General features: G+C 39.7%; 4 protein-coding genes across 6 annotated transcripts; 2 read left to right on the forward strand and 2 right to left on the reverse strand.

The window, feature by feature from the left end:
- Positions 1-1476: 1476 nt before the first annotated feature.
- LOC133721239 (transcription factor MYB73) lies at positions 1477-2906 on the forward strand. Its single transcript, XM_062147804.1, has one exon. It carries the CDS (start codon positions 1613-1615, stop codon positions 2558-2560), a length of 948 nt encoding a protein of 315 aa, XP_062003788.1. The 5' UTR covers positions 1477-1612; the 3' UTR covers positions 2561-2906.
- A 1084-nt stretch (positions 2907-3990) lies between these two features.
- Positions 3991-11457, reverse strand: LOC133721223 (probable cadmium/zinc-transporting ATPase HMA1, chloroplastic). Of its 3 annotated transcripts, XM_062147775.1 has the most exons (13): positions 10767-11455; positions 10529-10679; positions 10267-10451; positions 9748-9894; positions 9153-9348; positions 8597-8709; positions 7758-7999; positions 7355-7460; positions 6136-6300; positions 5408-5624; positions 4544-4731; positions 4382-4468; positions 3991-4263 (listed from the first exon to the last, which is right to left on the reverse strand). In XM_062147775.1, the coding sequence occupies exons 1-13, from the start codon at positions 11319-11321 to the stop codon at positions 4075-4077; spliced, it is 2541 nt and encodes an 846-aa protein (XP_062003759.1). In that variant the 5' UTR covers positions 11322-11455; the 3' UTR covers positions 3991-4074. The 3 variants fall into 3 exon arrangements, with proteins under 3 accessions (XP_062003759.1, XP_062003766.1, XP_062003774.1); XM_062147782.1 differs by lacking the exons at positions 3991-4263; positions 4382-4468 and having other exon boundaries at positions 4569-4742; positions 10767-11457; XM_062147790.1 differs by lacking the exons at positions 3991-4263; positions 4382-4468 and having other exon boundaries at positions 4614-4752; positions 10767-11457.
- A 3985-nt stretch (positions 11458-15442) lies between these two features.
- LOC133721247 (cinnamyl alcohol dehydrogenase 1-like) lies at positions 15443-17856 on the forward strand. The gene is made up of 5 exons (XM_062147815.1): positions 15443-15700; positions 15779-15892; positions 16034-16261; positions 16478-16917; positions 17056-17856. The coding sequence occupies exons 1-5, from the start codon at positions 15624-15626 to the stop codon at positions 17253-17255; spliced, it is 1059 nt and encodes a 352-aa protein (XP_062003799.1). The 5' UTR covers positions 15443-15623; the 3' UTR covers positions 17256-17856.
- On the reverse strand, positions 17450-27873 carry LOC133721257 (protein MRG1). Its single transcript, XM_062147823.1, has 11 exons — positions 27575-27873; positions 21464-21517; positions 21313-21326; positions 20719-20864; positions 20041-20076; positions 19880-19920; positions 19311-19412; positions 19023-19102; positions 18705-18874; positions 18435-18519; positions 17450-17853 (listed from the first exon to the last, which is right to left on the reverse strand). Exons 1-11 carry the CDS (start codon positions 27713-27715, stop codon positions 17763-17765), a joined length of 960 nt encoding a protein of 319 aa, XP_062003807.1. The 5' UTR covers positions 27716-27873; the 3' UTR covers positions 17450-17762.
- Between the last annotated feature and the right edge of the window lie 81 nt (positions 27874-27954).

A 27954-nucleotide genomic window follows, 5' to 3' on the forward strand; every position in this document is an offset into this window, starting at 1 on the left:
TTATTCCCCAAATCTCACCTCGTGTGATTACTGACAATTTGATTCTGCTTAATCAAAATTAGGGTTTGATTAATGCAAAGAGGAAGCTGCCCAGATGTTCCGTACAGATTTATATATAATAAGAGACTAAGAGAGAGAGAGAGAGAGAGAGAGAGGGAGGGGGACACTGCGACATGTCGGTGGGTGGGAGGATGAGATAGGCCGTTAATGGTGGTGGTGGAGGTGGTGGCGGCAATGGCAGGTTTACAGGCTGGACTGACTGACGGGATGGCCCGTAATGATTGGCCCTCCGATTTTGCCTTTTTTTGTCGTCTAGTGCTGCTTCCTCCTATTTTTCATTTTTGGTTTTAAATTTAAAAGAAAAATAAATGGTTTTTAAAAGGAGGGGAAATATCCCACACGAAAATGCTATACAGGCTGGCTTCCTCGGTCAAACTCACATCCTACCCAACTCAACCGTTATCAACTTTAACCATCCTTATCTCTTCAATTAATATTCTTTTCAACAGTATCTCTATCTTTGGGGTGATAGTTATGACTTATGGATTTATTTCTTCCCTTCATTAATTGAATCTGATTAGTCCGGTGCAGGTGTTATCATTGAAAAAGAAGAAAGCGTGAAAGTTTTTTTTTGTACTAACTCCTTCAATATTTTACATGTATATTTTTAAGTTTTCCATCGTACCACCATAACATTTCAGATGATTTATATGAGTTTTTAATTATTATTTTGAAGGAAATGATAGGAAACTCATATTTTGGTTTGATATTAAAACTCTTGCCTTAGCTGTATAATTAGTATAGAACTATAGATTAATAGATAGGAGTGAGGAAATGTCATCATTGTTCTAGAAGTTAAATTTTCGACTATTTGACACCTTTTTTCAGATGCTTATGCCAACTGAAAAAATATTTTATTTATTTAATGCACAGATATCTGTAAAAGATAGTCTTAAACGAAATATTTTATTGAGATAAGTATTGACAGTGTTTGTTTTTAAATCGAGCATAAAATTCACATAAATCATACACAAAGCAAATTGAGTGTATGTAGTTATTTTTTTGGAAATTTTTTTTGAGTTAATTCTCTCTTATTATTCCCTTCCATATAAGTTCAAATTGCTATAATTTTATTGTAATATTTTAATTTATTTTGAAATTGAAATGAACCCAAAAAAGAAGTCACTTGAGTGAAGAAGACGCTCCTGCAGCGCCAGTAAAGAAAAAGAAATAAAATAAAGCAAGAAAAGGAAACGGTGATGTGTTATGTAAATCAGCGCAGTTCGGACGTGACGCGTGTCCTTTCGCCAGCTGTATCCCAAACCCGATTAACCGATTGCCGGGAACAAGCGGTGCCCTCTTACAGCGCTAACTATCACACACTCCTCCACAATCCATTACCTGCTGCACCGGTCACCTCCCCTCCCCAGGCTCTCCTCTTATATAACCCCCCTCTCTCCCTCTCCCATTCCGTTTTTAATTTCCTGTAACCAATTTCAGAAAACCCAAAAAAACCAGACCCCCCCCCCCTCCTTCTCCCTTTGAAACAAAAGCTCCGAACTTTGAAATAGAGCTCCAACATTTCAATATATAAATTGCCTGATCCGTGTAGATGGCTGTGAATCGGAAGGAAATGGATCGGATGGATCGGATCAAGGGTCCGTGGAGCCCCGAGGAGGACGACGCTCTGCAGAGTCTAGTCCAGAAGCACGGGCCGCGGAACTGGTCTTTGATAAGCAAGGCCATTCCGGGGCGGTCCGGGAAGTCGTGCCGTCTCAGATGGTGTAACCAGCTCTCGCCGCAGGTGGAGCACCGCGCCTTCACTACCGAAGAGGACGACACCATCATCCGAGCCCACGCGCGGTTCGGCAACAAGTGGGCCACAATCGCCAGGCTCCTCAACGGCCGCACCGACAACGCCATCAAAAACCACTGGAACTCCACCCTCAAGCGCAAGTGCTCTTCCATGAGCGACGACGGTAACGGTAGCGGAAACGTGTTCGGTGGAGGGTACGACGGTAATTTCCACGTCCAGCCGCCTTTGAAAAGGTCCGTGAGCGCCGGGTCGGGCGTGCCCGTGTCCACGGAGCTGTTCATGAACCCGGGTAGCCCGTCCGGGTCGGATGTGAGCGACTCCAGCGTGCAGGTGATGTCACCCTCCCACGTGTACAGGCCTGTGGCGCGTGCCGGCGGGGTTCTACCTCCAGTAGAAACGACGTCGTCTTCTAACAATAACAACAGCAACATCAACCTCAACAGTGATCCTCCGACGTCGCTCTCCCTTTCGCTCCCTGGTGTCGACTCCTGTGAAGTCTCGAACCGAGTCGCGGCGACCGAGTCGACGATTCAGAATCAGGCGCATCCTGCTCCTGCGCCGGTTTCTGATCCGATGAGGAGTTTTCCGGCGGAGCTGTTGGAGCTGATGCAGGGGATGATAAAGAAGGAGGTGAGGAGCTATATGGAGGGGTTGGAGCAGAGTGGGTTTGGGATTATGAAGCAGCAAAATGATGGGTTTAGGAATGTTGCAGTGAAGCGAATTGGGATCAGCAGGATTGAGTGAGTTTGATTAGTTGAATGAATGTGGATGAAGCTCAATGCAAGGGTTTGGGCTTTTCGGACATGGACTAGTTACTAGTTATAGGGAAGACGGCAAAAATGGTGGAACTTGGGGGGGGGGGGGGGGGGAGTAAAAAGGAAAACTGGGGCTGGTGTTGTTTTCTTATATTTTTTTTGCTTTTGTTAGGAAAATAATTTCGGTTAATGTACAGAGAGAGTAATGAGAGAGATGATGATGATGAAGAAAGCCATCCGAGAAAAACATGAAAAAAAAAAAAAAAAATTGAGAAGAAAAAAGTAGAAGATAAATGGATCTTCAAAATTTCAATCTTAAGTTCGCATTTTAATCCTTTTCTGGGTGATTGTTCTTGCTTGTCTTGTTTGTCTCTGAGGTGGTAAAATCAAAATCAATTGGTTGTTTTGAATGGTGAGAATAAAGGAACACTCTCGATGAGGACTACTGAACCGTAAAACAACGGACTGGGCTGGGACCATAGGTTATAAGTATGTCAAGTGGGATACGTTTCAGAGTTTGAAACAATACCCGTTACCAACCAGCCTACAGGCTATACAATAAAGATATGCAAAAATTTGAGGCAAATTTAGTAATTTTCAATCAATGTTTGTTTTCTTTATTATATCAACACAACTAGTCGTCGTTGAGTTAAATTCCCGACCTCCAAATAGTACTGGATTTGAATGTTTTTAAACCACCATTTGTACATGTTCAAACAGTATTGTAATGGCTAATGCCTAGCTACAAAAAGGAAGGGTGTGACCACTTGAGCAAACCAAGAATAACTAGCTAGTTAGCCTAGCTTATCCTTTTTCTGGAGGGGAAGGGGACTACGGCTAAGTACCACGTTACTTGATAAATAAGAAAAATATCTTCGGGGATTTGATTCCTCTGCCAGCCAACTAGAAAATTAGATAGCCGAAAACAAAACAAGGCAGTTCTTTTTTGTGGTTGAGACTTGAGAGGTGGCAAGGCTTTTTTTGTGGTTTTAAACGTGCAAGTCTTGGGTGGAAAGTTTGAAGGCAAATATCAGGAAGTTGGTGACTTGGCGTAGACTTGTTAGGTGTATAGAATAATAATAGAGGAAGTAGCAGAGTTCCGTTACACTTGTTAGGTTTGTTGAACCAAAGTCAGCTACGGACACAAACGTATGACAATTTACTTGAACTGATTTGTAGGAATGGATTAGGTAATGAGATTGCTTGGAGAGCAATGCATTTAAAAGATGACTACCAGCCGCCGCCCAAGTCTTCTACGTAACCACTTTAACTTCTATTTTCCATAGAAGCTATGGTCTTTGATGATCTTCATATTTGGTCAATGGATTTCTCTACAAGTCTCTTTATTTTAATGACGGCTTTAAGGGTTTTCTAGGGTCAGGAATCTGGATGAAACAATGAGCTACAGAAGCTGAGCTATGCGAAACATAAGGATATTTACTTGGTTGACTGTTTTGCTGTCTTACATTACTGTACTTGGATTAGCATAACTTCCCTAAAGAATTATAAGGATACCGGAGGTGCAGCTTGGGTGGGGTTTGAGCTCGTTGCAAGTCTCCTTGACAATTCGAGTCTTGATTTCAGTTGGTTAAATAAATCCCATAAATCCTGCCTCCAGCTCCATGTCGGGTGGTTTAGAGCACGGATGGAGTTGAGGCAGACAAGAAGGGTACCGCCTTCATGTAATAGAACCTACAACGAAAATCATGGAACGGGAAGTTATGGTTAGAGCAGCCAAGAGTTATATCAGGAAACATTTAAAAGCTGCAAAGATCAAGCAGAAGTTCAGAACATACGAAAAATCTCATACCGTTAACCAGAGGGGAAGAAAACCTAAAACAGATGGAAGAGAGGCCAAAACTATACAGCTTAAAGCAAGGACTACATTCTGCTTAACCTGCATGAACAGAGAGATAATAATGTCATAAACAGAACACAACAGACAAATGATGGGATAGAATCTAGCAAGTACCAGAGAAGTTGTTTGGCGAGACTTGGCAATACAGAATGGCACGGCAGATATATTGTCACGCAGCAACAACACATCAGCAACAGCTGTGGCAGTTGCACTAGCACGTTGCGCAAGGACAATCCCTACCGTTGCAGCTGCAAGTGCTGGAGCATCATTAATACCTTCACCAACCATTATCAGACCTCCCCCTGTAGTAAAACTTCAGAATCCTGTGAGCCTCATCCAGTAAATTACTAGATTCCAAAAAAGCGTAGCAAAGAACCTGTAGTCTTTTCCTTGCCTTTAATATATCCCTAATTTTGTTTTTACCAGAATCTAAATGCTTTCAAATTTTTCTTAGTAATCAAAAGCTTTGAAATGGCAGGTTTTATGGTCCCCCCCATCATACAATATTAATGACACTTCATATACCAGAAGCTACATAATTCAATAAAATTGGAAAGGACATGCCAAGGAAAACAACAAGAATTCTCCAAAAAGAAAAAAGAAAAAAACAAAAAAAAAAAACAGAAAAGTCATTCACAGTGAAAATACATCATGCAATTATACTTTCGCTTCTTCATTCTAACAGCAGTATTAGTTGAAAAGCATGCAGAAGTATATATCAATGCCTAGTGGAGTGGATAAACTGATTCCTCGGCCTTTCTATTCTGACTAGGATATATATGATAAGATATGCTTTTGCTAAACCTTGGAGGGACTTGCAAGAAGGGCAAATTTCAAAATAATTGAACCAAATGATTGAAACTCTTTTCCACTAATGGAACAGGAAACCTACTAATCACTAATATTTTAGAAATATAAGCAACACTAACAAATCATATCAATTGGAAAATAATCTTGACTGATGATCATACAACTCACCCATATCCCTTGAGACACCCTTGACATGACTGAGTTTATCCTCAGGCTTCAGGCTGCAATGAACTTCATTGATACCTACAGCATTTGCAACTCTCCAAGCACTTGACTCATGATCACCAGTTAACATCATTATACGGAGCTTTGCTTGATTTTGTAACTCTGCAATGACATCCAAGACCCCAGGTCGAGGCCTATCCTCGAGGTGAATCAGTGTTACCTGCAAACAACATGGTAATTTAGTTCTCTAGCCCGTATAAAAGGCTAAACAAAAGTAAATAATACAACATAAAAAAGGCTAAACAGGATTAAGTTTAGCTATGATTACTTGGCTAATGAGTAACCTCTTTGTATTCACTCCACTTTTCAGTTATAAAAGTCTATTCTCACCTTTCCTCAATAGCTTGAAGTAAATTTCTCAAATTCCATTTCTTGCTCTCTCATTTACACAATTGGAAAGTTTGATATTTGAAAAGTGAAGGTTTCAAACTTTTCAAATCTAGGGTTTGAATAGTTCCTTAAGGTTTAATTCAGAAGAAATCCATACCAAAATCATTTGACTTTCTTTTAACATGCAAAGCCAATGGTATATGGCCCCTTGACGTTCGACCAAAAGAATGCCTACTAGGAAGTCTAGGATAAAGAAATAAATAATTATACATTCATAGTTTCAATTGCTAACACCCCCTGGTAAGCCTCTTTTCTTTTACACCCTTAAAATGAAACCTCACCTTTTCGTCAACTGAAAGAGCAGCACGAACAAAATCAGTTCCGTAAGAAGAAGCATTCACAGCTTCCTTGATCTTTTTGGATGCATCTTCCGAGAAACACAGTGAAGTGATGAAATCTACTGAACCAAGAGATGCTTTCAACAGTTTACCCCCTTCGGTTCCTAACTATAACAAGATAGAAATCAATGCACATCACTTTACCTGTTACTGACCCAAAAGAACACTTAAAAGAAGCTGGGGTGAAAGAGAAAGCAATGTAGATCATTTAAAATTAAAATACATAAATGTATGCTACGGAAATTTATGCCTGCATGATCTATTATTACATCTGATGAACTTCCAAAAGAAGTCTGCAATGACATAATCATGCATTAGTGTTGATATCCAATCAGAAAAACAAATATCCATGCATGCACATTATAACATGATTATATACATATAGTTATATGTGTAGATAAAACAGGGCCCTTCTAGTGAGGGATCCCTTTTTTTGGCCATTTTAAGGGATTTCTCATTAAACCCACTTTTCGATCACATATTCACATCTTAACCGTTCAGTTTTTAGGTATATATGAGTAGATCATCTCTGCAAATTTTCAGCCAAATTGATAATCATTAAGACATTCATAACTGCGATTTACAATTATGAACACGAGCAGTTCAGGTTGGACAGATTTGGTTCGTCCATTGATTCAATCTAGTTCGATACCTTAACGATCATCAATTTGGCTGAAAATTTGCAGAAATGATCTATATTCTATACATTAGGACCTAAAAACTGAACGGTCGAGATGCTGAAATACGATCGAAAAGTTGGTCTAATGAGAGATCCCTTAAAATGGCCAAGAAAAAGGATCCCTTGGTGGAAGGGCCCTCTAGATTAAACATATATATATATATATAGATAAACTTATCCATATAATATCTATATACATGTGTAAATACATAGAAAAAGTCATATAATAAAGGGCAGCATGAAGTACTGTTGATATGCAATCAGAAAAGCAAATAATCATGTATGCACATTGTAACATGTATAAGAAACAGCTGGAAAGAAGTTATGCAACTACTAGAAATCTGTATGGGTTATAAATGGCTAATATATAACAACAGTGGTTGCAAATACAGCCTATGGAACAAGTCATATAACAAAGTGCAGCATTCGCTACAGCGGAAATATAAAGAAAAAAAATCTACACTAGTTTAGAACAATACTTACCTCAATGCCATTGACAGTAGCAACTAGACCTCTGCCGGGAAAATACTCGAAACTCTCAACAGAAACAGAAGGAAGGTCTTTCCCTTCACTATGGTCTACAACAGCTCTGCAACAAAAATCAAAAGATTGATAAGTATTGATCCCATTAGGTTCTGTATATATCATAAATTTACTAGTATATATGATTCAAACCTAGCCCAGTAATCAATGAGGAGATCAAGATGAAAAATAATTGGTGTGTGCCAACCTGACAGGAGTAGATTTACTCATTGGCATTTTTGAGCAGGAAGTAAAGTATGTAAGTAAACATTGAATCAGAAAACATATTTGAAAAGTACAATTGCAAGGGAGAGTAAGTTAAAGATTCAACAGAAAACTTAACAGGAAGCTTCAAAAGCAGTACCTTCCAATAGGGTGAGTGGTACCCTTCTCCATTGCGGCAGCGACAGCAAGGGCCTCTTTTTCACAGCTTGGCACACAACAGGAAGAAAAATCTGATTTATTGTTTCTAACTTGATGTCCATAAATTGGTTCAATTGCTTTAAACGCTAGGCCCCCAGTTGTCAAGGTCCCAGTTTTATCAAACGCAATAGTGTGACAGGAAGCTAGAGCATCTAGCACATGACCGCCTTTCAACAATATACCCTGTAAGGATAATAAAGGTGTCAAGTCCATCATATGGCTTAAATGAGCATCATTTCTAGTTATGCTTTGGTGTAAATAGGGAAATTTCTGGAGACTTCTACTCCTGTGTTAGCATGACTAGCATAGACCTCTAGCAGTGTGTTCTTTTTTCAATATCCAATGAGTTTTATTGCTTAATTTGGATACAATACTACTGGGTAGACCTATATCTTGAAAATATCAAACCACCATACATTGGCAAGGTGGAATATTTCTTTTGGTAGTAATTGTTTACTATCAGGACATCATTAGGTAAAATTGGAAAAGCAATTGAATAGAATACTTAAAAGGAAACATCCTGAGTGTATAAGACATGCGTAGTAGCAAATTACAAGTAATCAGACACAGCTGATTGAAATCCAAAATTAGAAGAGTTTTCTGACAATACCCAATAGCATTAGGAAATAAATGTTTATATGTAAATGGAAACAAACACCCAAGAACATATGGCTTAACTCCAAACAATTAAACTAGCAATGTATAAATGGATGTACATCTACTCATGAAAATCACATTGGATATTAATTTCTTGATTATAGCATCAATTGCAATGTATACCTTCCTTGCACAGGAGCTAACTGCAGTAGCATAGGCCAATGGAGCTACAGCCAAAGCACATGGTGATGCTGCCACCATGAGGCCCAATGCTCTATAAACTGATCCTCTGCAAGCTAACGGATTAAGCATACATCAAACCAAATGAATGATGGCCACACCCTCAATATACAAAAAGGATATCATAGGATAAACATAACTGCAGACCTTCCCAATTTAATATTAAAGTACATTTTGTTCATAGCAGCCTTTCAGGTAGTCTTTTTTTTATAAATATTTTGATATTGCAAATGGCCGGCCCAACACAAGAATACAGGATGGAATATATCTTCCAAGTTTCAACAATCTTAAGGTGCTTTATTGAATCGTAAAGGCAGTAATTTTAAACGAATATATTGGACCCCTTTCACTTACACAGGCTTATAAGAGGGCACCAGTAAAGCTAAAATTACTAGTTTAAAACAGTTTTTTTTATATTATTTTTTATTTAAAAAAAAGAGAGAGTAACCAACGCAAGTGGCAATAGTGCTTCAAAGGGAACGCGGTCAGTGCAGACTACCTGATGTACCAATGAACGGCCACTTGAATAGGAATGGACCAAGTAGAGCAACAGCGACTGACAAAACTACAACCACCTTGCTGTATTGCTCGCCAAACTGATCTAACCACCTCTGAAGCTTTGGTTTATTTAATTGTGCTTCTTCTGTCAATTGCACAATCCTGCTAAGGGTTGACTCTTTCCAATTTTTTCTTGCCTGCAGAAGCAATTCTATTTAGCATCCAATCACCATCATCACCAACAAAGCCTACTAGCACAAGCAGTCGAGAACTCTAAAACCTAGCTGTGACAGCTATCAATATTTTCCCCTCTCATATATTATGTCTAGGGGAACATTATATCTACAAGTTAAACCCGTAATGAATTTTGTAAATGTTAAGCTGAATTCTGTAGGGTTTAAAAAAATGTCTATAATGAGCGACAAAGTCAGTAATGAGAAACATCAGGGATGTCAAGCGTAAAGAGAATAGCATGGCTTTTATCATTTACATAGGAAAAATCAATAAACACAATTAAAAGAAACACAATTTTCTTCTGCTTTCATTCAGATATCCATGTCTGAGAAGCACCAAACAGAAAATATTTTTGAACTTACCTTCACTATTATCCTGCCATCCAAGTTCCTAGCACCACCAGGTATCATGTCTCCAGCTTTTGTCTCCAATGGCGTAACTTCTCCCGTTAAGTGCTCGATAGTAATGGTAGCATTACCTTGGAACACTTCACAATCTACAGGCACAGACTAATCACAATACCAGACCCTATTACAATCCTTCCATGTTCTAATGTATCATATAAATCAAGAAATTGATAGCAAGAGATGATCACGGCTACTAGTCATTTGATGAGATACAAACCACATGTCATTAACTCATTATGGTATAAGACAGAACTTAACATTTATCTCCGTAAAAGGTTTCAAACTTTCAACAAAAGCTAAAAGAACTACACTGGGAAGAATTTCTCATCGAATAGGTTCCAAGCTGCTGGCAGATCATTGTAATAGTAATAATTGCACAAAATGACACCTATCTCCTTCTCCTAGGCAAGGTCACAACTTGACAATAAAGTACAAATAACATCACATATAAAATAGTAGATTTGTGTCCCATACCTCTCCAGCTCCAACCAAGATATATGACCCGACTTGTAGGTCGTGCACAGGAACCTGCTTGTACTTCAAATTAGATGTATCCGGAACCTGTTCATCATCCATATCCAGAACAAGGGCAGAATCCGGATAATTTTCTTTCAACTCTTTCACATCGATCATGGAGCGACTGGTAAAATACTCCTCAGCTGAAATCAACAAAGCACAGACTAATCAATAAGGGACATTGCCACCAAAAAGAGGTAGCGAAAATCGAAATGCTCACCGATATGAGCAAGATTGAACATAGCCAAAAGCAAGCCTCCTTCAAGAGCATTCCCCATAAACACCGAGGCAAAAGCTGCCAAAGCCATTAATACATGAATGTTCACCTTCCCGCCACTAATGTCAGTCATTGCATCAAGTGCCGCAGAGACCTATCAATAAAATTTTATCAATTACTGCTAGGGTTTAGTTAATTAAACACATTAAATTCAACTAATGAGTGCCTGGATAGTTCTTACTCCGACTAGAGGAAAAGCGACGATCAGGAAAGCATTCTGCAGAGGCTTCACGGCGAGCTTGGGAACCACGTAAGGGCAAGCGGCGGCGGCGAGGAACAGCGCGGCGGAGCAGAAACACAAATGCAAGTGCTCCCTGAGGAAATCGGCGAGGTCGGTCCATCGCACAGCCTTTGCAAATCCGATGAACGCTTTCTGAGTCCCGGTTAGCTCCGCACAATCTCCGCCGTGGTGGTGATGATGGTGGTGGTGGTCGTGACCGTGATCGTGGTCGTGGTCGTGGTCGTGCTCGTGCTCGTGGCGGTGCTCGTCGTGGTGGTGGTGGTGATCGTGATCGGAGTGGACCTCGGCGGCAGAGCAACGAAGAAGAGTAGGGAAGTTTCGCGGGGGAGAAAGGAGAGAGGGTTTGAACCGAAAGAGAGGAGAGCGGAGGCGGCGGAGAATGGGTTTGGGGGAGATGAGACGAGTGGCGGCGGTGGTTGGGTGGTGGTGGTGGTTGAGAAGAGGAGAGTGGTGATTGGGGAGTCTGATTGAAATTGGAAGCTTTAGGGTTTCCATTTTTGGCGGAATTTAGAGGTTGGAAGATCGGAGAGGGAGTTGGAGATTTGAAGCGGGAAGCATTGTGGCTCAGTTTCCAATGGTCAGTGGCTCTGAAAGAGAGAGAGCTCTGGGGTTTAATTTGGGGCCCCGGTTCGGAGTGGCGACATGTCGTCCACACTATGAGCTCATTTTTGGAAGGAACAAACAGGGGCCGATGATTCGTCGTTTTAGTGTTCTAATCTTCAGCTGCCACGTGGCGTCCATGTATTTTCTTTTTCGAAAATTTAAGCGTTTTATTTTATTTTATTATTATTATTATTTTTTAACTCACACACACTACTTTAAAGCCGAGTGTCGTAAGTAACATAATAGAAAAAATGTGTTTTTGGTAATTATGCTTTATTGTAGTTGAGTTATATTTCTGTTATATCACCCTTATGTCAAAACAAATGGAGTAACTAATAGAATATTTTTTAGGGTCCTTGACCCAAAGCCCCAAAATGAGTAAAAATTATCCCACTTACCCCAGCAACAGTTTTTTGTTCCCACTTACCCAATCTAACGCAAAATGACCAATTTGCCCTCAACTCAATTAAAGAATTACAACTACAGCCATTGTCCTCTCTCTCTGACTCTCTGTACAACTCGCCGGTTCTCTCTCCTCTCTCTCTCCAGCACGCCGGCAAAAAATACCTTCGGTTTTTCAACGCCGGCGAGATTCTCCAGAACGATGTCGTCGGAGGCGAGGATGTGAGTGATGGTCGAGATCGACCTCCTCGGCGGTCCATAACGACCTCATCGGCGACGAAGGCTTCTGCCTCCCCTGGGTCCTTGCCCTCCGGTTTCTCTCTCTCTCTCTCTGTGCCGTCGAAGCTCCGGAGCTGGAGGATAAATCCGATTGGAACTCGCCCAACCCGGCCCGTCGTAGCGCAAACTCGTCGTTCTCGATGGTTGAGGTCGACGAACACTGGAGATTGCTTTTGGTTGACTCAGCTTCATCGGCGACGAATTTGATTTCTGTCTCCGTTTCGGAGGAGTAGCATCTCCGGCTGATCTGCTGAGAATAAGCGAAGATGTGGCGGGGATGGTGGTGGTGCTCCGACGGGGTCGATGGCGACATCAATCTCTCCCTCCCCGGCGAAAGTTCACCAGTGAGCCCACCTGAGGCGGTTTTCCGGTGAGATCGAGCACGGCCTCACTGCTTCACAGCTTCACATAATGGAGAAGGGTGCCCAAATCAATTTCATCACCTTCCCCGGCGACAAGTACCTCTAAACAGCTCAATCAAGCCGGTCCTTCTTTTTTCTTTTCTTTTTTTTTCTCTATTCTTCTTTTTGGCCTTTTAATGAGAAATTTTGATGATATAAAACGTAAATTATTGGAGTAACAAGCTACAAAATGGTGTTATGCCAAGGGAAATACAGGTCTATTGGAGGGCAATAGACGTCTATTGGGGGGCAATAGACGTTTTGAATTGACGTAATCTCCTCTCTTTTTTATTTAATCAAAGTTTTATTTGTGTAATTTTAGGAAAATTAGTTCCCATTTCGGTAATCGAAACGTCTATTAGGGGGCAATACATGGCTGATAGTCGTCTATTGGGGGGCAATACATGGTTGATAGTCGTCTATTGGGGGGCAATAGACGTCTATTAGGGGGCAATAGACTATCGGGGCAATAGGTGTCTATTGGGGGGCAATAGGGGGCAATAAAGGTCTATTGGGGGGCAATAGATGTCTATTGAGGGCAAAAAAACTTTCCGGTGAGATTTTCAGCAAATTCCGGTGGGCGGCAGCCGGTGACCGGAATCCGGCGGCCGGTGGCCGGATTCCGGCGAAAGGTGACCGGATTCCGGCGGCCGGTGACCGGATTCCGGCGGCCGGTGACCGGATTCCGGCGGCCGGTGACGGGCTCCGGCGAAGTCTCCTATGGTTTCTCTCTCTTCCATTTTCTCTATTTCTCTCTCTAAGTAACAAAGGGGTGAGGGGTAAAATGGTATTAAAAAAAAATTAAAAACAAAAAAAAAATCTTAATGGGGTATTAGGGAAGACTCCCTTAGAGTGTATTGGGTAAGAGAGAATTAAAAAAACTTAATGGGGTAAGTGGGAAAAAAATCCCTAGAAATGGGGTAAATGGACAAAACCCCTATTTTTTACTAGTTGCTTGGTTGAATATATTTATTTGGTAGAGAATCCTGTTATCATTTTAGGACGTTCTTTAAATGTTTATTGTAATCAGGGGTTTAGGCTTAACATTCCCTTCTTGTATTCGACAGTTTTATTAATTAACACTTAAGGGCAGCCGCACCAACCTTTTATTCAAAAAAAAAAAAAAATCCATAGCTTTTGGCTGACCATAGGTTTGAGTTTTGTTCATGGAACTATGTTCCTCACTCCGATTCTTGCAAATGTTTAGTTTCAGTGTCGAGTTTGTTTTTCAGAGTAGGATGTGCTCTCTGTGCGTTTGTGTGTAAGAGCAACTCCAACAGCTTCCATATAATTTCTGTATAATAGGGAAGCAAAAGTCAAAGCTTTAGCATCTTTTTCTTCTCTAACTCCAACAGATTCCCTATTTTACAGCAATCTCTAAAATCTCCATATTCTTCCTTAAAATTTTAGAGATTGCTGTAAATATAGGGAATTTGGTTTTCTCTTTCCTCACTTTCCCTAAAATAGGGATAGTTATAGGGAATCTGTTGGAGCAAAAAAGACTCATTTTTCCCTAAAGTAGAGAAAAATCAAAATATAGGGAAGTTGTTGGAGTTGCTCTAAGGGTTTTAATAAGATCAGTCCAACCACGTCGAAATTCTAACTATTGATGTAAATTTCTTGAAAGTTAATGAAAACGATATTTTCCTTTATTATCGTTCGAAAAAATGATAGTACTTCTTTAAACCTAAATTAGTAGGTTAGTATATCAAAAAAAAAAAATAGTAGGTTAGTATATGTGATAGTGAAATTAAGACAACGATATTTTGACTCTGTGTATGATAATCATCTCCTCTCTAACCACGCGGTTTTCAAATCCTTGTAGGGACAACTACAATTTTATGTATGGTTCAAACCAAATAGCCAATCCTTATATAATATATATCCAGGAAGTCAAACAAGATGATTGATAGCAACATAAAAGTGTGGTATTGCATGAAGGTAACATAATGTGGTGGAATAGGATTATGCTTAAAGCATAGTGTGGTGATCGCTGATTAATGCTTCAGTTGATCATGATTTGAGGGTTAACAGATATGAGCGGCTAATTTAGAAACTAATTTGCTAACTTGCTTAAAACGTCATTCTTAGCTTGATTATACATTATTCATTGTTGATGCATTTATAACCTCATATGCTTTCGATTGTCTGATGTGACACCACAGCTCAAGAGGTCACCGTTTGATCCATTCCCTACTAGTTGAATCCGACTTCAACTTAACTTGGGGGAGAAACAAAGGCTGAAGTCCATATGAGAGAATTCTCTCTGTGAGGCTTTGTACAGTGAGGGGAGCCATGACGTTTGTGATGAGGTTTTTTGCACAGAAATATTTAAGTCCAGAAGCATTGATTTTGGTCATGTGTCCACTAAGTTATCCATAGGCCAAGACCGTACCCTCTCACCCAATTTTGCTAAAGATATAGAAAACCCAGAATCCTGAATCACCTTATGTCACTTAGATATATACACACACACACACGGTCCTTCATTTAGTCTTAGGAATGGATTTTCAGTTTTTTATCACTTTTCGATCACATATTCACATCTTAACCGTTCAGTTTTTAGGTCCTAATGTATAGATCACTTCTGCAAATTTTCAGCAAAATTGATGATTGTTAATGTATTGAACTCGATTAAACCAATGAACGAACCGGAACCATTCGTATTCATTATTGTAAATTGTAGTTTTGAATGTCTTAACGATCATCAATTTGGCTGAAATTTTACAAATATGATCTATACATTAAGACCTAAAAACTGAACGGTTAAGATGTGAATATGTGATCGAAAAGTGGTCAAAAACTTGAAATCCGTTCCTAAGCTAAAGTAAGGACATCCTTAGCCAAGAAGGACTGTATATATATATACACACACTTGGGCCATTTTATTTGTTTTCTATCAGCAGCAGCCATAACATTGTTCTTTAGTTTTGTAACCTTTTGTGACCCAGTGCAGAGAACCTACCTAATGTACATTTGAATTCATTAAACAACTAAAGCTAGCTACAAACATCATGGGTATAAAATCCCAAAGAGCAATACTTCAGCTTCACCATTAATAAGACTTATCAGTCTCATTTTATACAGTCCATTGTTCAAATTTCTGTAAGAAATGGAGGAAAGAAAGGCATTTGGTTGGGCTGCCAGAGACACTTCTGGGTTTCTCTCTCCCTTTTCATTCAATCTCAGGTCTCTATTTCTCTCTAATGACTAATTAACTAGTAGTTATAAAATAGCTAGTGTTAATTTCAGTGTCTACATGAACAGGAAAATGGGGTCTGAAGATGTGGTATTGAAGGTTCTGTACTGTGGTGTAGACCACACAGATCTTCATCAGATGAGGAATGAGATTCACAGTACTAATTATCCTTTGGTTCCAGGGTGAGTCCTATACATTTTTTATACGCATGCAACATTTTTTAGTGAAAGAAATTTATGCCAAGTCTCTTATTGCTACTGCTTTGAAATTTATGCCAAATCTTTTATGGCTACTACTTTTACTTGGTTGTGTTTGATTTGCAGGCATGAAGTAGTGGGTGAAGTGGTGGAGTTGGGTTCAGAGGTGAAGAAATTTAGAGTTGGGGACATAGTGGGAGTTGGATGCATAGTGGGGTCTTGTGGAGAGTGCTTGTATTGCCAATCCAACATGGAGCAGTATTGCCCTAAGACAATCTTCACTATGAATGACACCTACAAAGATGGAAGCCTGACTCGCGGAGGCTTCTCCTCTGCCATGGTTGTTCATCAAAGGTAAGCCAAAACAAGTAACCAAAAACAATCTATTACCGAAAGGTGTCTCTTTGCTAGATAGTTGTACATTTTATGTTGCCATACTGTCAATCTCGACCATTATCAAGTAAAATCTTGTTTGAATGAAGCATGTGTGATATCTGGGAGAACATTACCTTCTATCTTCTTGCCTTCATTTTGAGATACACTACAATAAGATGAGAGAATGCACTTCAGGTTTGTGGTTCGGATACCAGAAAAGCTAGCACCGGAGCAGGCGGCTCCATTGCTGTGTGCTGGAGTTACAGCTTACAGTCCGCTGAAGCAATTCATGGGGTCTGACAGGGTTGTAAGGGGAGGCATATTGGGTTTAGGAGGAGTTGGACACTTGGGTGTCATAATTGCAAAGGCAATGGGTCACCATGTGACTGTGATAAGCTCTTCTAATAAGAAGAGGGAAGAGGCTTTGGAGATTTTAGGTGCAGATGCTTTTATAGTTGGCTCCAATGAGGCTGAGATGGAGGGAGCTGCCAGCAGCCTTGACTATATCCTCGACACTGTACCAGCTTTGCACCCTCTGCACTCTTACCTTTCACTCCTCAAGGTTGACGGTAAGCTCATAATAGTTGCTGCTGTTCCTCAACCGCTTCAGTTTGATGCAGTTGACATAATTCTAGGTATGTATATGCCATCATCACTTTTAGATGTAGAGTTAAGGTCTCTAGCCTTTTCGCATGAGTGATTTTCAACCGTTCAGGCATTTAGACATTACCGTGATGATGTTACTTGGAAGTAATTTGTGTGTTGCTTTACAGGGAAGAGGAGCATTTCCGGGAGCTTCATCGGAAGCATGGAAGAAACGCAGGAAATACTGGAGTTCTGGGCAGACAAGGATTTGACGACTATGATAGAGATAGTAAAACTGGATTATGCTAACAAGGCATTTGAGAGAATGGAAAAAAATGATGTGAGGTTTAGGTTTGTCCTGGATGTAGCCGGAAGCAACCTGGAATGATCAAGCTTCAAGACAAGTCTTCCAGTGCAGTAAGAAAAGCAACGTACGACTCTGATTGAAAGTCAAAACAAAATAAGTGAATAATATATATTTTCTACCCTTCATTTTTCTGAAGACTGAAATTGCTCCAACCAACATGATCAAATTACCATGGTTGACCAAATGCAATTCTATTAAACACCAAAACCTTATAATAGATTCCAAATCAATGCTACATTAAAATCCCAACTACAACTATGTCCAGTGTCTTTACAGATTTCCCATCATAAACAAAACAGTTGCTTGCTAAGCTAACTCGGATAAGTGTGGTATTCAGACAAGAAACAGAAAAAAGAATCAAAAAATGCTAATGTTACAACAACAAATTCGACGTTCCATGTTCCTGGATTTTCTTGGCGAATGAATCCATAACATGCCAAGAATGGTCATGAATCTCTTGCACCTGCCTTTGCCATCTATTGATGGCAAGTATGAGAAGGCAGAAGTTAAAACAGTCTCTGTACCAAATCACTCATGTTTTCCTTTGCCTTTCCCATCAACACTTTTTGAGCCATCATAAGCAGAAAGGAAGAAAGTGCTCTGATTTTTCTGCAGAAATCTGCATGACAATAGACAAGTACTCGTAAAAAAGTGCACCTAAAATGTATTTACATAAAGCTGTGTGAAGAAAATCACCAAAATAACTAAGTGACAAAGTGCACATGTAATTCATCATTACTACTTGGAAGGTAAAACATAGGTCTCTTCCCAGAAGTGGACTTGAAACTATCTTCACATTTTTTAAGTATATGATGTCAGCTCCTCTTTTCTTCTGGCCTAGAGTCATCATCCTCTTCAAAAATTTATTGTATAAGAAAGCATTAAAGATGCTTGAAACCCAGCTAAAGAAATGGGGCTAAAGAAAAGGGAATGTGGTCCGGAGCAGAGTATATTTTGGCTACTAATACTTAGACTGAGGCTGCAAATGTCATCTAACTACTTAAAACCTATGTCCCTCAACTTTTCCCATAGTAACAGCCCAAAAAATGCACCGTAAACAAGCAAAAATTTGCAAATAAATGTGGCTATACAAATGATGATGACCCTACATAAGTTTTATCTAATAGTACTGAAACAAAAATTGAGTAAACAGAAATATCTCCAAAATAGTAGTTTATTGTATAAGGTTTGAGTGGATACTTGAGAAAATCAAGTAATTGCTGCTGTAAGCGGGTCAGTGTTTCCTCCTCAATGTTGACATACGCCAATAGCTCCGGCAGCTTAACTGCAAACATCAGAAAATTATCACCATCACTAAAATTATAAAATATGACCATACCAGCTTAAAGGACATCAAATGCATGAAACCACCTACCAGCCTCAATTTTGACATAATTCACAATCATTCTTATGACAACCAAACCAAAGAAACTATAAGCCTATAAGCATTTCCAAGAATCGTTATCATACCAAAAAGTCGTAGCAGATGTTCGGCACCATATATTGTTGACGGAGAGACATCATCTACAATGGTATCTTGATACTGTTTGCGTTCCTTTTTGTATAAGAGAATCATTGGCAATGCTTTGTCAAAGTAACATCGTATTCCTTTCAGGACTTCCCCTACTGGATCAGTCAGCCTGTATTCAAGAAAAATCTTAGTCCATGCCAATGATCGGTCTATATACATATCAGCTCTTCAGACAGAACTACACAACAAAACAGCTGTTCAAATAAAATTGGCTAGTATAATGATAGAAAATCAACTTAAGACTTAGTCAAACATACTTTCCATCTTTCTTTGTCCTGTAGTCGAGGTACTTCTGCAAAATGTCATCTACAGTTGGAGATCGTGGAAGTTTAACAAGCTGCAGAAACAAATTCTTCAACAATCAATATCGTACTGAGACATTTAAAAGTATCACTCAAAGGTCTAATAAATTTCCATTAAGATATGCATTGAAGAACCAGAACCAGATGCATTCTTGAAAGACACATTCAACTACAAAGCTATCATTCTACATGATAGTCAAATGATAACCAAAAGATGTTGCTGAACTCTTAGTACAGATGTACCTTATCCTGCTCACACACAAATTCCCAATCCTCTACCAGTTGTTTTCTTAAGGCTAAAGGAATTTGAATCTTCACAAGCTTTTCCAAGGTAACGCTGTCCTTCTAACAATTATAGAACCCAAAATTAGGCCACTGTCAAAGATATGTCAATAGAAAACTCGAATAACCAAGGAGAATATTATTAAACAGATAGGGAAGGAAACATCTATAATGGGAGAGTAAAATGGTATTCAGCTTTGCATTAATAGAGGATAAATGAATATAAAAACTAAAGTATCACTATTTTTAGCAGGAAACTGCTTCTCTGTATTACAGTGTTTGTTATCTTTCATTTTCTTTTTCAATTGGAAAAGCTCAAAGACCACCACTAATAGCATCCTTACAGCATAAGAAAAAAAATCTGGACAAGGGTCATATGTTTTTACTGCTACAGATGTGAGAAAATGAAGTGAAGGAAATAGAAAGATAGTAAGTGAAAGCAATGCATCCGAAAAAGATCCAAATAATGTAAAGAGAAAAAGAAAAAAAAGGAATGCAGTATATATATATGTATGTATATATGATTATACCTCAGCCCCTGAGTCATTCTTTCGCTTCTTCCCTTTGGCCACTGCAATAGACTTTAATATTAATTCATAAAAAATAAAAAAAAAACCCTTTTTACAAGCATTTTTTCGGAAAGAAAAAAAAAACTAAGTTGAAGAACAAGGAATCAGAAAATAGATTATACCATTGTTCTTTTGGTCTTCTTTCTCCACTTTTGCATCTACAAAAGAGCAACAGACAATAACTAGTATCAGTAAAAAAAAAAAAAAAAAAAAACCAAAAAGTTGACAAATATCAAGTTATCAACAGTAAAACTTCTGCCAACTGTAAGGAAAATCATGACAATGAAGTTCTAATCCTCCAGAAAAAAGAAAAGAATAAAAAGCCAATGACATAATGGTTGGAGGGTCAATTATTCATTGCCCAAAACGATCCCTGTGCTATAGCCAAGGGTGGATTGTGGATTGAAGGAAAAGATCTTCCGGTGTTCAAATGTTTATTTATTTATTTTTTTTTAAAGTAAAATTGTACTCAGAAAGAAAAGATAGTAACTTTCAATTGTTTGAGTTTATGGTGAACAACAGGTGCCTACTAACTTTCTAATGAATTCTCTATTATGTTAACATCCCCATCCCCATCTGCCATGGAGGTCTCAGGATCACATCATGCAGGAGCAGGGGTTAGGTCAAGTATGTAGTTGGTCACATTTCGGAAACACAAGTGCATTTGGCTACATATATATAGATATAGATATTAATGCAAATGCAAAAGCAAAATTATGGTTTGAGGAAGTGCATGTCTGCAACAACTATTAGAGCCTCTGTGAGGCACTAGCATTAAAGTAATTAGGATCAGAGCTAACCAGCAGAACTTTTTGGCTTCGTGTGAGCGGAACGTCCTGACTTTGTATTCTTGTCTACGCCCTGTTTCTTGTCAAGAGCTTGCTGCTTCAATATATTCTCTTCAGTGTACTTCAATATGCGATCCACACCTACCCACTCGTCCCAACTGTTGGCAAGATGTCCAAGCCATAGTAATGATTTCTGTATCCCTTTTTGAAAAGGGTATAATTATTAACGAAAGAAAACACATAAAGACCATACAGCTCTCAGGTACTCTTTGTGAACAAACATATGATATATGAATATTTTGGAATGGGGTATACAAATTATATCTAAAATAGTAGCCTCTCAACATTGGAAGTTTTTTATGCACCATGTTTGCTACCTTGTTAATATGGTAGATAGGGTAAGCACATTTCATATAGCTGCTATCCATATTTCAGATTTCTAGGGTAACCCGAAAATTTAACAAAAACAGTATTGATCGTGTTTGGGTGTATCAATGTGTGTATGTGAGTTCTGCATTCTCTACCTAATTAAACAGATTTCAAATTTTAAACGTGTTAAATAATAATGTGGATAGAAATAGAATAGAAGTTATAGAGCACACTCACTTTTTATTCCAGCCCTGCAAAACAACAAACAAACAACAGTTAACATCTTCATCAGAAGCTACTTTGATTACCTACATGTTGTCACTATAACATGCATCAGTGGTTCAGTATTCATTAATACATGCTCGGAGAGAGAAGTTGATCAACTTACAAGGTAGTGAACAAAGTATCTCCATTCGTTTTTCCTGATCTCTGCCTTCTGAACCTAAATGTGAAAGCTTAAAGTTGTTTAGACTACAGCTACAGCAGCACAGAGAGTAAAAAACACAAGAAACTTTGTAGAATCTGAACAGATTTAGTATTGGTAAATCAAATTGGTAAAGGTGAAAAGATAATTCCCTCTATATACCCTATAGAGCTGGTGTAGTAAATATGCACCTTTTACCCAGAATCTTGTTTCTCTTTATAGGCTTATGACTGTGCAAACAATAATAGGATGATGATGCAAAATATCACAGCAAGAACATAAGGAAACCACAGCACACACGAACACAGAATTTTATAGAGGTTCGACAAAAACTTTGCCTACGTCCTCTGTGTGATCTCTCTTGAGAATCACTAGCACTATGGAGAATAACAACTTGATTACAAGTACTTATTGAAATCCCTATGCTAATCCCCAACCCCTTTGCTAGATCTCTCTATCACCCTTGGCTCTACCTGCCCCTGTGTTTATATGTAGTTGAGAACTCTCTGAGATCTCTCTTTGATCTCTTCTCTGATCTGAGGACACATTATATGAGCTCCCTGCAGCCCTATTTATAGATTATAGGTGCTGGTTACAAACATGTCACATTAGGATTCCTAAAACTATTAGAACAAGGAAAAGGAGCTAGCTTTCCTATTCCTAACTAGAATAGAACTTACTGTCCAGGTCTAAATTAATAGGAATAACTCTTCCTATTCCAAAACCCATTAGGATACTAGAAGAATTCCTGTGCGCACTAATCTTCATTTACCCATCTGGTTTTGCCTTGAATCCTAATCAACTTAGGCATATCAACGAGCCAAATTCACAACAATCTCCACCTTGGTGAGTTGATACCAAAATCTGATTGCTGCAACCTCCAGGATATCTTGTACTTCTTGAAGTAATCCTGAAACCTTCAAGAACCTTCACCTTGGCAAAAGTCTATTTGCCTCAACGCACCTCAAGTGAGGAGGTGCTCCACCTCAATCTCAACATGCTGTAAGAATGAGCAGGTTCAAGTAACACTTGAACTCCTCCATGGCAATGGTCCTGGTCAAACAATCTGAGACATTCTCCCTTGAATGAACTTTCTCAATTGTTATCTTCCTTGAGTTGACCCAACCTTCGCTGCGATGACCACGAACATCAACGTGTTTCGTCTCTGCTTGAAACACTTGGTTCCTTGTCAAATTGATGACCCCATTCTTCACCACAACTTCTTGTTGAATTCCAAACTCACTCATCAATCCATTAAGCCATAATGCCTCTGCGGAAGCTTCTGTTAGTGCCATGCAATCTACTTCAGTGGTAGACAACGTCGTAGCTGATTCTTTAGTTGCTCTACAACTCACTAAACCTTCACCACAAGTCAAGACATTACTTGTTGCAGGTCTTCTCTTGTCTAAGTCTCCTGCCAAATCTGAACCCTCATGACCAGCATTGCATGCTTGTTCTTGTTGTCTTTCAAACACATATCCATGCTCCTTGGTGTCTCTCAAGTAATACAGAATCCACTTCACTGCTTGCCAGTGTCGTCTACCCGGATTCGCCATATACTTTGACACAACGCTCAATGCTTGAGCTAAACCTGGTCTTTTGCAGATTCTAGCGTACATAAGACATCCCACTACTCTTGCATAAGACACATTCATCATCTCATCTAACTCCTTCGTAGATGATCTCTGCACACTCAACTGGAAGTGTGCTACCGGTGGAGTAGACACGGGTTCATATAACAGCCATATTTTTCCCGCTTCTCTGTCCCTCCTTATCCTCACTCCTAGGATTTGTTGTGCAGCTTCTAGATCCTTTATGTCTAATTCCTTCCCTAGTTGTGCCTTTAACTTCGAAATTCTAGACATATCCTGACATGTAGTTAACATGTCACCTAAATAAAGTAGCAATAGTAAAACCATACTATCCTTGAACACATGATGATAAACGCAGCTATCCGCTGGTGAGATTTGGTCATAATCGACCTTTACTTTCTGCGAATACTCCTTGGCCAATACCCGAGCTTTGAATCTCATGGCTTCCTTATCATGCATTCCTTCCTTTTTCCTATAAACCCACTTACAGCCAACCTGATTTCTTTCTTTGGGCTTAGGAACCGACTCCTGAACCAAGTCCTTCTGTATGGACTTCTTCATCTGTTCTAACATAGCTCCCATCCAACTTTCTTGTACATCATTTGCTATAGCTTCCTGATACGTGGTTGGATCTCCTGGACTGAAACTTAGAGCATACTTGTCCAATGCTATGCTTCTCTGAAACTCCTGCCCAAGTGACTGACGAACTGAGTCGTAGGTTCGCAGTGCTAATTGCTCCACCTGAGCTTGTATTAATGACTGTTGTTGTTGCTCTAAGACTTCATCCTCGATAACCCCTTTATCATGCTCCACCTGCTCAATTTGCTCCACCTGAGCTGGAGTTTCTTCCATGATCCCTTTGGTTAGAGGAACTTCGGTTGCTTTCTCTACAACATCAGTCTTCTTCTTCACCTCACTTGTCTTGACTTCATCGAACGGCATTGTCTCCTCATCAAAAATGACATGTCTACTTAGAACCCTTTTCTTGCTGACAATATCCCATAACTTGTAGCCCTTTACTCCTTTCTCAACTCCGAGAAATATGCACTTGCGTGACTTTGGCTTGAGTTTGGTTTGCTCATTGTTGGAAATATGAGCATATGCACTGCTACCAAACACCCTTAAGTTAGAATAGTCAACTGGTTCTCCAGACCATACCTCCTCTGCACACTTGAAGTCCAAGACTTTTGATGGTGACCGATTAACCAAGTAACACGCATGGTTAACTGCATCTGCCCAAAACGTGTCCGGTAATCCTGCATGCAGCCGCATGCTTCTTTCTCTCTCCAAGAGAGTTTTATTCATCCTTGTAGCAGCTCCGTTTTGTTGGAGATTCTCTTTCACCGTGAAGTGTCTCGTGATTCCTTCATCCTTGCAAAATTGTAAGAACCTTTTCATTCTATATTCACTGCCACCGTTACTTCTCAAATACTTGATTTTTCTGCCTGTTAGATTTTCTACTTCTGTTTTCCACTCCTTAAACTTGGTGAAAACCTCGGATTTCTCCCTCATAAAGTAGACCCAAATCTTCCTCGAAAAATCATCTAAAAAAGTAACAAAATACTTGAAGCCTCCCATAGACCTTACTGTTGCCGGGCCCCATACATCTGAGTGAATATAATCCAGCAATGCTTTGCTTTTGTTCTCACAATTTGCTAACTTGAATGCCACCTTCTGCTTCCCAAGAGTACAATCCTTGCAGAAGTTCAGTTTGCAGACACTGACACCTTCTAGCTTACCTTTCTTGTGGAGTTCCTGCATTCCTCTTTGACTCATGTGCCCAAGGCGATGATGCCATAGCTCAGTCTTGTCTTTTACCTCAACAGAAATTACAACTCCCCCTATTATTGCAGTCCCTTGAAGCTTGTATAAGTTGTTAGATTGAATGTTGCCCTTCATCACAACAAGTGATCCCTTAAGAACTTTGAGTCTTCCCTCTTCAGAGCAATACCTATATCCGGCCTTGTCCAAAGTACCCAAAGATATCAAGTTCTTCCTTAACTTAGGAATATATCTGACATTCTCCAGCGTTCTAACAACTCCGTCATGCATTCTGATTTTCACTGATCCAATACCTAGGATCCTACACGGTGAGTCATCTCCCCTAAAAACTTCTCCACTGCTACTGTCCTCAAATGTGTCAAACCATTCTCGGATTGCACACATGTGGAATGTACAACCGGTATCCAAAATCCAATTGCTGAAAGCACTGGAGCTGGATGTTACCACAAGGAGTTCACCGTCATCTTTATCTGGTTTGATGACTACATTGGCTGTGTTTGAACTCCCTGCCATCGCCTCTGCTCTCATCTTCCCTTCTTTGCAGTTTCTTTTCAAGTGGTCGGCAGCACCACATTTGAAGCAACCTATCTTGTATTTTTCCTTGGATTTTGATGTACCCCTGTTACCAGATTTATCCTTCTTACTTGTCAACTGACCTGTCTCCTTGCCCTTGACATGAATGCCTCCTTGAGAGCTTTCGGTCTCCCTACTCATCTTAAAATAAGATTGAATAGCTTCGGTAATCTCACCGTACTTGAGAGAATCCTTACCGGAAACGAGTCTGGTGATGAAGTGCTCGAATGAAGCTGGTAAACATCTTAGCAGCATAAGTGCTTTCTCCTCATCTTTATACCTCACATCCACCTTTGATAAATTGGCAACACAAATCTGAAATTTATTCAGATGATCCTGCAGATCCCTGCCTTCTTCCATCCGAAGACTATAGAGTTCGTCTTTCAAGAAGAGTTTATCCGCGTCAACCTCTTTGACATTGTCCAATGTCTTACTGCTGTCCATATTCTCACCAATATGAACCTTACCCGCGTAAACCTTCTTGAGATAATCCCAGGTCTCTTTGCTGTTCATATTCTCACCGGCACTAGCCAATACATGAACCAATACATGATCAGCAAGATGTAGCTCTATAAAGCTCTTTGCCTTCTTGTCCATCTTCTGCCAAACCTTGTCTGCCATATCAGCTGCCTTATTCTCTATCCCGAGAATAGCCTCGTACAGACCTTGTAGAATCAGGACACTTTTCATCTTCCTCTGCCATAATGTGAAGTTATCCTTCCCATTCAACATAATGGGCATCACATTGCTGCCTGTGTCTGCCTTGTCATCTGCCATCTCAGAAACACCTTGAGCCTAAGCTTTGATACCACTTTGTAGTAAATATGCACCTTTTACCCAGAATCTTGTTTCTCTTTATAGGCTTATGACTGTGCAAACAATAATAGGATGATGATGCAAAATATCACAGCAAGAACATAAGGAAACCACAGCACACACGAACACAGAATTTTATAGAGGTTCGACAAAAACTTTGCCTACGTCCTCTGTGTGATCTCTCTTGAGAATCACTAGCACTATGGAGAATAACAACTTGATTACAAGTACTTATTGAAATCCCTATGCTAATCCCCAACCCCTTTGCTAGATCTCTCTATCACCCTTGGCTCTACCTGCCCCTGTGTTTATATGTAGTTGAGAACTCTCTGAGATCTCTCTTTGATCTCTTCTCTGATCTGAGGACACATTATATGAGCTCCCTGCAGCCCTATTTATAGATTATAGGTGCTGGTTACAAACATGTCACATTAGGATTCCTAAAACTATTAGAACAAGGAAAAGGAGCTAGCTTTCCTATTCCTAACTAGAATAGAACTTACTGTCCAGGTCTAAATTAATAGGAATAACTCTTCCTATTCCAAAACCCATTAGGATACTAGAAGAATTCCTGTGCGCACTAATCTTCATTTACCCATCTGGTTTTGCCTTGAATCCTAATCAACTTAGGCATATCAACGAGCCAAATTCACAACAGCTGGCACATTTGCCTCTATATTGACAGAAAATCACTTTCTTGGCCACTTCAAATGAATCATAATCTAAATGAGCCTAAGAGAATGTGCCATAGTATCTAATAGCAGATGTCAATTATGGCCTTGCTTCCGCTTAAGAAGTACATAAAAATTACAACTACATCAGTTAGATTGGTGATATATATATATTTTTTTCTTTCGAAAGCTATATACTAGTGCAATCCGAAAGAGTAAAAATTTGGTCCCATGAATACTTCTGCATACTCAGCCCGAAAATTGATGTACCAGAAAAGATTTTGTACAAGTTTCCAGCATAAGGTTTAAATCAGGTCTTCTAAGATGAAGTTTTTTATGATTGCAGGTTAGAATTGTGGACAAACTATTAACTCCATAGACCTTTCTTTTTCTTTCTTTCTTAACAAACAAAAGGAGGTCCAGCAAATCACAACAAGAACAAGGTAGCGAATTAGAGACTGAAGATTACAAATCCTAAACCCTAAAACGCAAATTCCAAACCATTCTACCGCAGTACCACTAAAATTCCACAACTAGAGCAAAACAACAAACAAGTAAGAAAGCATAATTTGAAAAACTAGGGCACGGAGATAAAGAAAACGGAGGTTGGGGGAAGACAGAAACGAAACAAGGTGGCTTGCCTTGGCTTCGTAGATGCGAGGGCCGTGGTAGGCGAGGATCTTCTCGCCCTCGGAGTAGAGGCTGGAATTGGAGGGCTTGGCGTCGCCGCCGCTAGAGGCGTCGCCGTCGGTGGCGGAGTCGTCCCTGGACGAGTTGCCCATTTTCGCACAGAGAGAGAGAGAGAGAGAGAGAGAGCAACAGTCAACACTCAACCACCGATTTGTCACGGTTGCTCAGAGCGTGTGTTCAAATTAAAGTGTAGGATCCGATTTGTCACGCTCAGATTCCTCCCCCTTTAGTTTTTACTGTTTTTATTTGCTATTTTGGATTCGGGTTAAATCTTGAGCACACTAGAGCCCCCATTTTCTTATTGGTGTGAATACTCTCTTGGTCACCTAAT

Source organism: Rosa rugosa, chromosome 1, assembly GCF_958449725.1.
Source record: "Rosa rugosa chromosome 1, drRosRugo1.1, whole genome shotgun sequence".
Lineage (NCBI taxonomy): Eukaryota > Viridiplantae > Streptophyta > Magnoliopsida > Rosales > Rosaceae > Rosa > Rosa rugosa.